The sequence below is a fragment of the Gavialis gangeticus genome, unplaced genomic scaffold, assembly GCF_001723915.1.
Source record: "Gavialis gangeticus isolate Ggan-Ray unplaced genomic scaffold, GavGan_comp1, whole genome shotgun sequence".
Lineage (NCBI taxonomy): Eukaryota > Metazoa > Chordata > Crocodylia > Gavialidae > Gavialis > Gavialis gangeticus.
This window is the reverse complement of record NW_017729031.1, coordinates 35,228,293-35,239,399: the sequence shown is the minus strand read 5'-3', so window position 1 is coordinate 35,239,399 and position 11,107 is coordinate 35,228,293. Positions and strand designations below refer to the sequence as shown.

Genomic DNA, 11,107 nt, shown 5'->3' with positions numbered 1-11,107 from the left:
CTGCATCCAGCCCCACTCCGCCCCACTCCGCCCCGCCCTGCCCACCACCACTGCGTGAATGGGCATGGTGCATGGCTGCGCGGGGGGGACACCCCACTCCACAGCTGCATGCTACAGGTGCTGCCCACCCCCGCGTGCCCACTTCCCTTATGGCACGGTGTGGCTGCACACCACGTCCCCACCCTGCGTGCCCCACAGCTGCAGCCAGTGCATGCTCCCAGCCCAGGGGAGGGGGCATAGCGCATGGCTGCAGAGAGCAGGTTCGGGGTGCACACCTTGCCCAGTGGCAGCGTGCTGCAGCCGGCATGCACTGCCCACTCCCTGCACAGCACCCTGCAGCCGCATGCCATGCCCCCAGCATGCTGCATGCCATGCCCCCACACATGGCCACACATCTCGCACCGCACCCTGGGGCCGGTCCCCCCGCAGTGGGGAGCACACCCTGGACCCAACCGCCTCCACCTGTGTGTCCATCTGTCCATAAGGCTCTGGGTGGCACGTGCAGTTGGCCCAGAGTGTTATGGATGGACAGACGCACAGATGGATGCACTATGGCTTTTATTATATTAGAATTATAGGGCAGTGGCATGGTGGCCACTGGGGTTGAGAATGTAGCATTGGCAGTTGCCACACTTGAGACTGGGGCAAACTTCAGAGGAGCTGCTAGGCACAAACCAAGGGGCAAAATAATCTTGGTTCTAAAATGCTGAAAAAACTGGCGCGCATGATTGCGAGTCTGATGACAAGAAATTTTAATAAATCTATCAAGCAGGAGTAACACTTCTACTGGAGAAGAAGAGAGGTCTCTATTTTTAAAAAGGGGGAAGTGTGATCTGGACAACTGAAAGCCTGTTAAGTTTTATCTCAGTAGTTTTCAAGGCTGTAAAACAAATTTGGAGCAAAGAATACTTAAATGCAGGGAGATAATGGGGAAGAGATATGAAATAACCGTGGCATAAAATGAAGCCAGGTGATGACAAAATTGTGAGGCATCAGCAAAACAAAGGAGAATCAAAATAAGGTTCAGGAGGAACTGAATGACCTTTGGGAGGAGTGGTGTAAGAGGAGAAAAAGAGATGATATTTGGTGTCAAGTGCCAGATTGTGTGCTTAGGGACTACTAATAAGAATTCCTGCTATCCAGTTGGAAAAGACAGATGAAAAAAGATCTGGGTTATATTAGTGTATGAGAGTGACTACAAGCTACCTATATGTTATGGTCACAAAAAGAGCAAAAACAATCATAAATGTATTAGACAGGATATTTCCAGTACACAGAGGGAATACTGCATACCATTCTGGTCACCCCTGTTAAAGAAAGATGAATTTGAATTGGAACAGATGCCAAGTAGAGTAATTAGGATGGTCAGGAAAATGGAGAATCCATTTTACTAAAAGAAGTTGGCTGGCTTAACCTGGCTAAGTGAAGATAGATAAGATATGATGATGTTTATATAAATACATCTAGGAGGGAGGAGAACAACTTAAGCTAAAGGACCGTGTTGGAACAGGAACAAAAAAGTATAAATCAGCTGTGAATAAATTTAGACTGGAAATCAGGTTTCTAACTACATACAGGGGAAGGAGATTCCAACTCGGCCTTCCAACAGGAGCAATAAGGCAAAGAGCTAATCTATTTTAGGATGGTACTTGATAAGTTTTGAGAAGTTTATAAGAAGTCTTAAAACAGTAAGGTAGAAAAGAAAACAGGCAGGATAAATTAGAGTATTTATTCAATTTCATATTGGAATCTATTCTTTTACCCTTACTGGAAAGCAAGTAAGTGAAGGGAGGGAGTCCGTGCACTTTTAGCTCATCAGCTTTTTGCTTCTAATGGCTCTATACCTGCCTTTTTGTGTCAGCTTATGTCAGGAGCAGAAATACATCACATCTTTCTTTAAGAGGTGACCCTAGAAGAATCCAGACTCATATACCAATTTCCAAATCCATCTCTATATATTAAAGGCTATAGCTGTTCTTATAGGAGATTTTTAGTACTGATATTCCTATCTAGTTTTTTACACAGCAGATTTTATTTTCTTAACTTGGCTTTCTTCATTATGATAGATAGTCACTAGTGCTCTTCCTCAATCATGCCTTTCCTCTTCTGTGGAGCGGGGCTCCTAATTTAGTCTAATAGCTTTATATAAATAATAGCATTTTAGGGTAAATTATTTTCATTTATTCTTTTAGGTCCCCAAGTAAACCATTGGCACGGAAATTGATGAGTGGAATGGACTGGGAGGTAGTAAGTAGAAATTCACTGTCAGATGACAGGTTAGAAACTCAGAGCCTACCATCACGATCTCCACCTGGAACCCCAAATCAGTAAGTAGAATGATATGCTCTTACAAGCATGTCTGTCCATCCTTATTTATAAATAAATTCACTTGTTCAATTAATTCTTTACCAAAATTAATCTATTTCAGTTTCACGGTAATTTCAACAAACAGGTTTTTTAATCTTCCTTTATTTAGAACTGTAAACTTAATTTTACTGATAATCACTTCAAGTACATCTCAGAGAGATGCAGCATTATAGGAAGTGTAATATTAGGTGCTTAAATTGCAGTAGCTTTTTTAACATTTTGACTACATAATGCACCACTTCTGTTAAAAGCTCTTCCAGGAAAATGACAAGGTGATGGACATCAGAAAATGTTTGTGGGGGTTCTTTGGCTTAGTCCTCTTGTTCTTTGCAAACCTTACTCCTTAAAAGATCATAAAGTACTTTTGTTACGGTTATGATTAATGAAAAGCATTCTTGCTTTTCTGCTATAAAATAACAAAACGATTCTTTCATTGTATTGAAACAAATTCTGAGTTAGAACCTTCTAGTTCATTATTGCATAAGGGGTGATGATTTCTGATTCTTTTGTCCTCAGAACAGTTATTCCAGTGAATGTTATGTTAATATATGACATAATCTAAATTTGAGATTTTTATGGGTTGAATAATAATGCCGTACACCTTAAATAGCACTTTCTAAAAGCTATGAACTCTGTGGATGAAAATGAAAGTAACTGCCATATATCCAGAAGTAGACTGAGATAGAAATGAAATGTGTCCTACAACAAGGTTCACGACTTGGCTAGAAATAGAATTCTAGACCTGAAATCCCGACTCTTTTGAACTAGGTGGATGGTTGCTATTGACTTCAGTAGGGGCAGAATTTTACCCCAGGTCTTTCCAACTGTCCAGTGACCCATCCATTGGACTGTAGCACTTAAAGTGCAATTTATTTATTCTTTCCTAGAACTATTATATGAATGACCTTTAGTATTTATGACAAAAGGATTTTTGAAACATTGTATGCAGTAATTATGAATAATAGCTAATTTATCTGATTCTGTTATTGTTTTAATAAATTTTTAAACTTTTAATTTAAAGATTTGAGAGAGGTTCTCTTAATAGAATGAGAATTCACTATTGAGTTTGTTAAAATTATTTATAGGATCATATGCTTACATTTAGAAGGCAGCTCTTTTTTTTTTTAAAAAAGGGGAAATTAAATGTTTTTGCATTTTGAGATTTTTTCCAACTACTTGACTATTTTTCCCCCATTTAGTCGCAACTCTGCTTTCACTCAAGAGGGAACCCGTTTACGACCATCTTCAGTTGGTTACTTAGTGGACCATGTAGTTCACACCTCACCAAGTGAAGTTTTTGCAAATCACAGATCTCCATCTTCCACTCAGGCTAACAGCATCATCCTAGAGTCATCGCCGTAAGTTTGACTAATCGTTATACTTCAGTAACTTCCAGGGGCTCCAATATTTGTAGTCTCTCCCTTGAACAGTATACTAATTTTTTGTAATTTTTATCAGTAAAACCAGACCCAGAAAAATTACCTGCAGGGAATAGATTTTAGAGGACATTACTTAACAGACCCCATGAGAAGAAAAAATGTTACCAAAATAAGAGCCTGATGCAGGTTACGTGACTGTCATTCTTGGTGCCTGTACACGTGCAGCGAGGCTGCTCCAATGCGCTGTAATTACAGTGTGTCACAGCAGGCTTGGATTAATTGTGTGTCAGAGCAGATTAATCAAGTCTGCTGGAGCACGATTATTGCTGCGTTCCAGCAGATTCCAGTGTTGTGTATCAGTGTCCCTGCACTGAAAAATGGCAGTGGGGTACTTTAACTAAAGCTTGTTTGCTGAGCTTTAGTTAAAGCGCCCTCACCACTATTTTTCAGCACAGGGACGTTGATGCTCTGGGCTCTTTAATTAAAGCGGCTCTTGGAGCTGCTCTAATTAAAGCTGCTGCTCCCACCCCTTCTGTCCCACCTCCCAGACACATGTATAAATGTCCTCTGAGTGTGTAAGCAAGAATTATTTTCTGGGGGTAAAAACAGATGTCTGGTTTATCCTGGGTCTGTTTGTCCTGAGCTTTCATTTGCATCAAAACAAGCGAGGGGGGAAGAGAGAAGGGTGTTCTCTCAAGTACTTCACAGGTACTTAAAGTGAAACAATGGGCATGTAGGTCTGTAGGATCCCAGAATAAAAGGCTTTGTCCCAGAAGAAATCTGGTATCTATTCTTAGCATGGGAGAGAGAATGTGAGTTTGAGAAATGGTTATTAAGACCATATTGGCATTACTATCAAGGAACAAAAGTTTAAAATGTGTTATGTGAATTATTCAGAATGAGTTGCAGCAAAAGCTTTCTATCACTGTAATCTATGTTCTGTATATGCCACATAGTGGAGCAGGGGACTTAAAAAAAATCCTCATGTTTTAAACTTTAGAACAATTTGCATTATCACCCTCCGTGTAAATCTGAGCATTTCTAGTACAGTGGGTCCAATTATTCAAGATTTTTACAAAGAAGGGAAACTAAAAATAATATCTAAAATCAGAAAAACGGCAGTTTTTCTAGATGCAAGAATCTTCCTTTTTCACAGGTATAATGTCTATGATTCTACCTTTGTAGGGTCACCAGTTAACAAAGTTAATTCTGGAGTAGTGATGGGCATAAAATTATTTATGTTGAATCCAAGTCAATATCTTTTTGTTTGGGATTCTATGTTTGTAGGAACATGTTGAAATGTGTGATAGATTTATTTGAAAGTGAGATTATTTTAAGGTGCTCGTAAATTTGAAACATTAGATACTCTGTTGGAAATGGATGAGTAGGCAGAACTCGGGTGAAGTGATAAGTCCATAATATGCATTTTTATCGCTCAGTCACCACCTAATCTTTTCTATGTAGATGCATTGAAAACTTGGTGATGTAGTGTGAAAATGTCATTAGAATAAGTTTGAGATGATCTCAATGGCCAAATTATGCAGATCATCCCCACATCATTGTCTTTCATATATGTTTTATATCTCAGAAAAAATGCTTCAGAAAGTTGTTATGGTTTTACTTGGACTCGCTTGTTTTTTTATTTCCTCTGCTTATGTAGCCCAACTGTGCCAGATTGTTTTGCAGTAAGGAATTAATATGTTTAAAAAATCCTTTAATGTGATATAAGCCGTTTCTAAGACGCAATTTTCTTGACTTTTTGATGAGATGTCTGCACTTTCAGGGTTAGAATAGGTGCTGGGAATCTCCTGTCCTATAACATAAAACTCTCATTTTCAGACTCGTTGGAATAGTAAGGTCAGTTCAAAACCGTGACATTTTTAGATCCATTACTGCAGTTTGATACATACCTAATGGAAGTGACTTATTAGGACTCCCTGACAGTAGGTGCTAAGCAGTGGTAGATGTGCCTCCTGCTTGGGAGCATTTTGCAGCAAGCTAAGGTTAGTGGAGAGTGAGGCAATGAAATGTCTACATTTTTTGTATGTTTTTTCAGTACATGTGCTCTCAAGTTTTAGGTTGGTAATATTGTGACTTTTCCCAACTTTCCATTTTGTTTTTCCATTAAGTAATAGAGGTATTAAATAGCTGAGTTTTTTTTTGTTAAGGTCATCACAATAGCAAGATTTGAGAAGACTTGAGAAAAGAGAGGGTTTGTGGCTTTGTAGCTTGGTACAGGTAAAGGTGTTCATTGTATAAAGCATGGCATGGAATAAAGGAGGGATTGGATACAAGAGAACATGGTGCCTCCAGATGTAGCAGTTGAAATGTTTCTGGGTGAAACGTGCTTGTAAATGTTTTAGTTGGAGCCTGTGCATAGGCCCACTGTCCCATTCCCTAGCTGGTATGTTTTAAAACTCTGCCACCTTTTAGCGCCTGCCAGTGGGCATTAGAGCAAGCTGAAGTGACCTTCACTTTCAGCAATGCCCTCTGCCACCCTCAGAGAGATAGAAGATGGAGGGGATGGGAAAGCAAAGATCCCAAAAGAGTTGAGCAGGCAGGTGGTGGACACTCAATCCCTGGGACCTTGAGCAGGCAGGACCTAGCAGCTGGACAGCAGGTAGGCTACCCACCCACTCCCCTTCCCTCCCTCTCCACCTCCCCCAGGCAAACATAAAAACAAGTGAAGTGCTCCAAAGTAGTACTTCATTGAAAGAGGTGCTGTTTTGGAGTTTCAGCCACCTTGTTTTGGAGGTGTTTAAAACTTTTTAATTGGTATTTTTGTCAACAGGTAGGGAAGCCAAAAATTAATAAAGAAATATTATAAATTGCTGTGATGGTAAAATTAGGATTTGGGTTCTAGAAATAGACAGACTGAACATTTTTGAAAATGGCATAATGATTATTAAGTATTTAGGTACCTAAAAATTAGCTCTATTCATTTGGGCTCCTTTGACAATCTCAGCTGAACTGTGATTGAGTCGATATCTGATAACTTCCAAAGGAACCAGAATATAGAATGTTATAAGGAATCTGGTGTCAGAAAATATGCTTTAAACTACTGTGTACCTACTTGGCAACAAGTCTGGCTACTGTGTTGCCGAGCACTTACTCTGTCCATTAAATATGTACAAAATGCACATGCTTTTTAAGTATCTCTATTTTATTTAATGTCCTCTGCACTGTAAACAATGGACACTTTTTATGCAGGAGGGAATGAACAATAATACAGTGGTTAAATATTTATTGCACATTTTATTTTAACTATTGTAGAATGATACATTTCATTTTAATTTAATATACTTTTCAGGGCCATAAAAATTTGCTCCTTTTTTTCTGCTGTTCTAAGGTTTAAAAAGTAGTAGTAGGAATAGTAATGCTGTTTTTTTTTAATTATGGAATATTTGCAACAAAAGTAATTCAATACAACAGGTTTGATTCCTGTCAGAACTGCATATAAAGTGCATCTCAATGTGCCTTTGTGGTGAAAAGTCTTTAAATAAAATTTAAATTTGACTCCAAGGATTAAGATGGTAAATTATCAGTGTCTAAAACCTCACATATTTGGGGTAAAGTTTGAATTCAGTTCATAGCAAAACAACTAGAGTATCAATTCAAATTGGAGTCCTGGGTAACAAGCTTTAAAATACTATATTTAAGATTCTGGAAACTTTTACTTTTGAAAAAAACTTATGCTTAAAGCTCGAGTTGTTGACAGAATTAATGTGGAATATAATTTCCCTTTTTCAAGAGACAGAGCTGTTGTAGAAATGTATCGAAATTTTCCTGAATAAATACGTTTATGTTGAACCCTTCTAAATAATAGTGAATTATACTGAGACCAGAGCAAGTATTAAATATCGTTGTTTGTGCTTAGATTTCTCTGGCTGTTTCACAGTTAATTGGGATGTTCCTGCTTGTAATTTAGTAAGATAATTAAAAACAGTCTAAATTAATTCTTAAAATAGGTGATAGGAGTTTATTTTAATACGTTTATGCCACACATATGAAACTATTTCTGTTAACATATTAGAAGACTGACCTGATATGTCTAACAAAACCACACAAAGCTTGTCACTGGAGTTTTTTTGTTTTATTTTATTATTATGTAAATTGCTGAATGTACCAACACAGAGCTGCTTTGACTGTAAAATAGGCTGCTTTCACTGCCATTGTCTAAGCATTCATAAGGAAATTTAAAGCTGACTGGGCAAATATAAAGCAGTGAAGTTTTTGCCCAAGGCTGGATTGTTAGTTCTCACAATTCTTTATGCTAATATATTGCAGCAAGTTGCATTGCTACTGCCAAAGTGTTCATTTAAGTAACTTTTTCAAATGTTTACTGTTAGCTTTATGTTCCACAGAGATTTCTCAAGTTAAGATGCACGTGCACAAATGAAGCCAAACCTTAAACTACCAATTTACTTTGTTTTTGGAAATGCTTATTTGTTGTGTGTCTCTTTTTTTTTTAAATACTTTTTTCAATCTTTAAAAAGTTATAATTCACAGGAAAAACCTACTATTATCCTACCCTTCACTTTTAAAAAGGTGCGTTAACTTTGACCAGATTCTTAAATGAATAAATGTTCAGGCAGTTAAAAAGCCCTAGGTGACATTAATAGGCCAGTGCCTAAATAATTTATAATTGTGCTGGGAATTAATTGGTTAATGTTAGTAATATCAGTCTTTGTCTACAAAACTATTGAAAAGTTGTTTCTGTTGTGCTCGTTTGAAGCTAACATGGCTTTTTATTGTCTGTTCTGTGTAGAAAATATTATGAAAAGTGTTTATTAAACATTATTTTAGTTCCTATTCTCTGTGAATTTTACCTTGTTATAACCCATCCATTATTCCATTTTTAAATATTAGCTTGAATATTTGGCCTTGGCCTTGCTCAGTGTGCCCAACAAAACCAGGAGCACCTGGTTCATGAAGTTTTGGAGCAACCAGTACATAAGCAACCAAAGTCAAGGAAGTCACTTAAATAGGAGACGCGGGTACTGTTGGAACAGTGTGGAGGTGGGAGCAGAAAAAACCCCACAAAAAGGAGGATGAGACTGAGTCTCATCTCAAGTGCTTCAGAAGCAACCCAACACCCTGTCCACCCAGGTGCAAGCTCCCCCACAACTTATGAGTTAAACTAGGCGGGATTCATGTCAAAGCTGGCCACTTTAATGCCACATATGATTGGCTTAAAGAACAGTCGAATATGCGAGTGTGGTGATGCACCCCAGACTGCTGACCGCCTCCTCCCGTGTGCAGCACACCCAGGATGAGGACCTGGCAAAGGTCAACAATAAAGCAGTTGTGTGGCTCCGCCACATTAATGATGTGTAGGGGTGGGAATGAAGTAAGTGAGAGAAGAAGCATGAATATTTTTTCCCATCATCTGTTGATGTAAAAAATTTAATTGGCTAAAATTTGGAAATTGAGACAGTCTGTCAAAATTTATAAATAGGTATAAGCCCCTTTTTAAATCAAGAAATAACACAAATCTGCTGTTATGTCTGTTTACATAATTTACATAGGTTGTTTCTAATAAATGAGGGAGACTTATTAGATTGTATGAAAACCTGAAGGAGAAAAATCACATAATTTTCTCAGTGAAACATTGCCATCCTCATCTTCCTTCATGTGAAAAGACATTGTTTTTGTGGTTTAAAAAACACTGTTTATCTGAAAATATTCTATATTCAATATATTGCCTCATTTAATGTTACCCACAATATTTAATGCTACTACAGTCATATTCTTTTCTTTCTATAAAATGACCATAGCTTTGTGATGCTTTCTGTTTTAATAACTAGAAAATAACAAATTGCACCATATTGAATTAGACATGTGACTGCCCCAGGGAGGCTAGGTCTTGCAGTGAGCTGAACTTCTATAATGTCTCATAAGAGCTGTATTCTACTAACAGTTAATTGTGTGAATAGAACAAGAGAAGTCAGAGGGACTAATTTACATGAGGGAAGTTACTGATGCTCTTGTGAGTTTTCTTATGATTATTGGTTAGCTTTAGTATGCTGCTCCATCTGAATCATCTAGGAAGTAGGTGGGTGTTTAGTAAAAAGAGGTTCATGTGTTTGGTAGCAAGGTGGGCTACCTTTGTTAGTGTTTAGGAGATTACTTTCAGTCATGGGCTTTAAACACTAAACTACCCCTTTATACCTGTGAAAATTATTCCTTTAATTTGTAATTGTAAAGTCTTACTGTAAAACTGAGTTGTGTATTAATGTAAGTAGATAAGTATGTAGTTGAGCTGTTAATCGAGGAGAAGAAATAACTGTGTATATTGATTCATTTTGAGCACTGTGTTTTCAGGTCTAACGAGCATACATGTCATTTCATAGATACAGATTTTGTTAGAACTATTCTTTTTTTTGAGGTACTGCTGGTAAAAATTAGCTGCAAAATTAGGGTGACCAAACATCCTGGTTTGGCTGGGACACTTCCAGATGCTGGAGGCCAGTCCAGGTGTGCCAGGGCAGAAACTGCTGCTGCTATGTGGGAGTAAGGGATGTATCACGTGCAGGCAGGTGGCTAATCTTAATCTAAGGTGGGAGCTAATTGCTTTTCTTTTTGGTAAAAATAAATAAATAAATTAATTGTAGGTATTTGTTTTGGAAGTAAATTTGCTTTGGAATCTTATATTTTGAAAATTCTGAATAACATGTTTTCTACTTTCACCCTTCTGTCTAGATCCCAGGAGACCCCTCTAGATGGGCAGCCACCTGCATTACCACCCAAACAATCTAAAAAGAACAGTTGGAACCAAATTCATCACTCTCACTCCCAGCAAGACCTGGATAACCATATTAATGAAACATTTGATGTTCCCACGTCACCTGAAAAATCCACAGTAAGCAGTTGGATTAACTTTAATCAACTTGGTTTTCCTGTGATTGATTTCCTCCTGCTTTTCTAGTGAAGTAATTAATTTCAGTGACAATGCTTGTATTCTTGCATTACATTGCAGCCATCTTGATCAGACATACCTACCAGAACTGCCAAAACATCCCACTTTCCTCATGTGGCAGTTTCACCAAGTTGAATATTTGAGTAAATATACAAAGACTTTTTGGGGATACTCTAAAACCCTACGGGACCCTTTCTTGAAAGTGTATCTTTCGCACCTCCCACTTTTAGCTTGAATCTTTTATCTTAATGTTTAATCTTATCTTACGCACTGGTAGTAAATTTGCCCCAGAGATTTAAAAGATGATATATACCATATTTTCTTGCATATATACATCCCAGAATATAATACAACCTTGTTTTTGAAAGGCAGATGATGGGGGGGGGGGGGGGGGGGGTTTTTTTTAGAGTTTTGGCTGCCCAGAAAAGGGGGAGAGCCCAAT

At 38.0% G+C, this 11,107-nt stretch overlaps 1 protein-coding gene across 2 annotated transcripts in view; it reads left to right on the top strand.

Annotated features, from left to right (window-relative positions):
- Positions 1 to 11,107, top strand: part of PTPN4 (protein tyrosine phosphatase, non-receptor type 4) — a 179,377-nt gene that overhangs the window by 131,911 nt on the left and 36,359 nt on the right. For both annotated transcript variants that reach the window (XR_002098532.1, XM_019522616.1), the window contains exons 13-15: positions 2,193 to 2,327; positions 3,567 to 3,725; positions 10,449 to 10,608. Coding sequence is in view for 1 of the 2 variants with exons in the window: in XM_019522616.1 (XP_019378161.1) it covers positions 2,193 to 2,327; positions 3,567 to 3,725; positions 10,449 to 10,608 (454 nt within the window). In the remaining variant the exon portion in view is untranslated. The remainder of the gene's footprint in view (positions 1 to 2,192; positions 2,328 to 3,566; positions 3,726 to 10,448; positions 10,609 to 11,107) is intronic.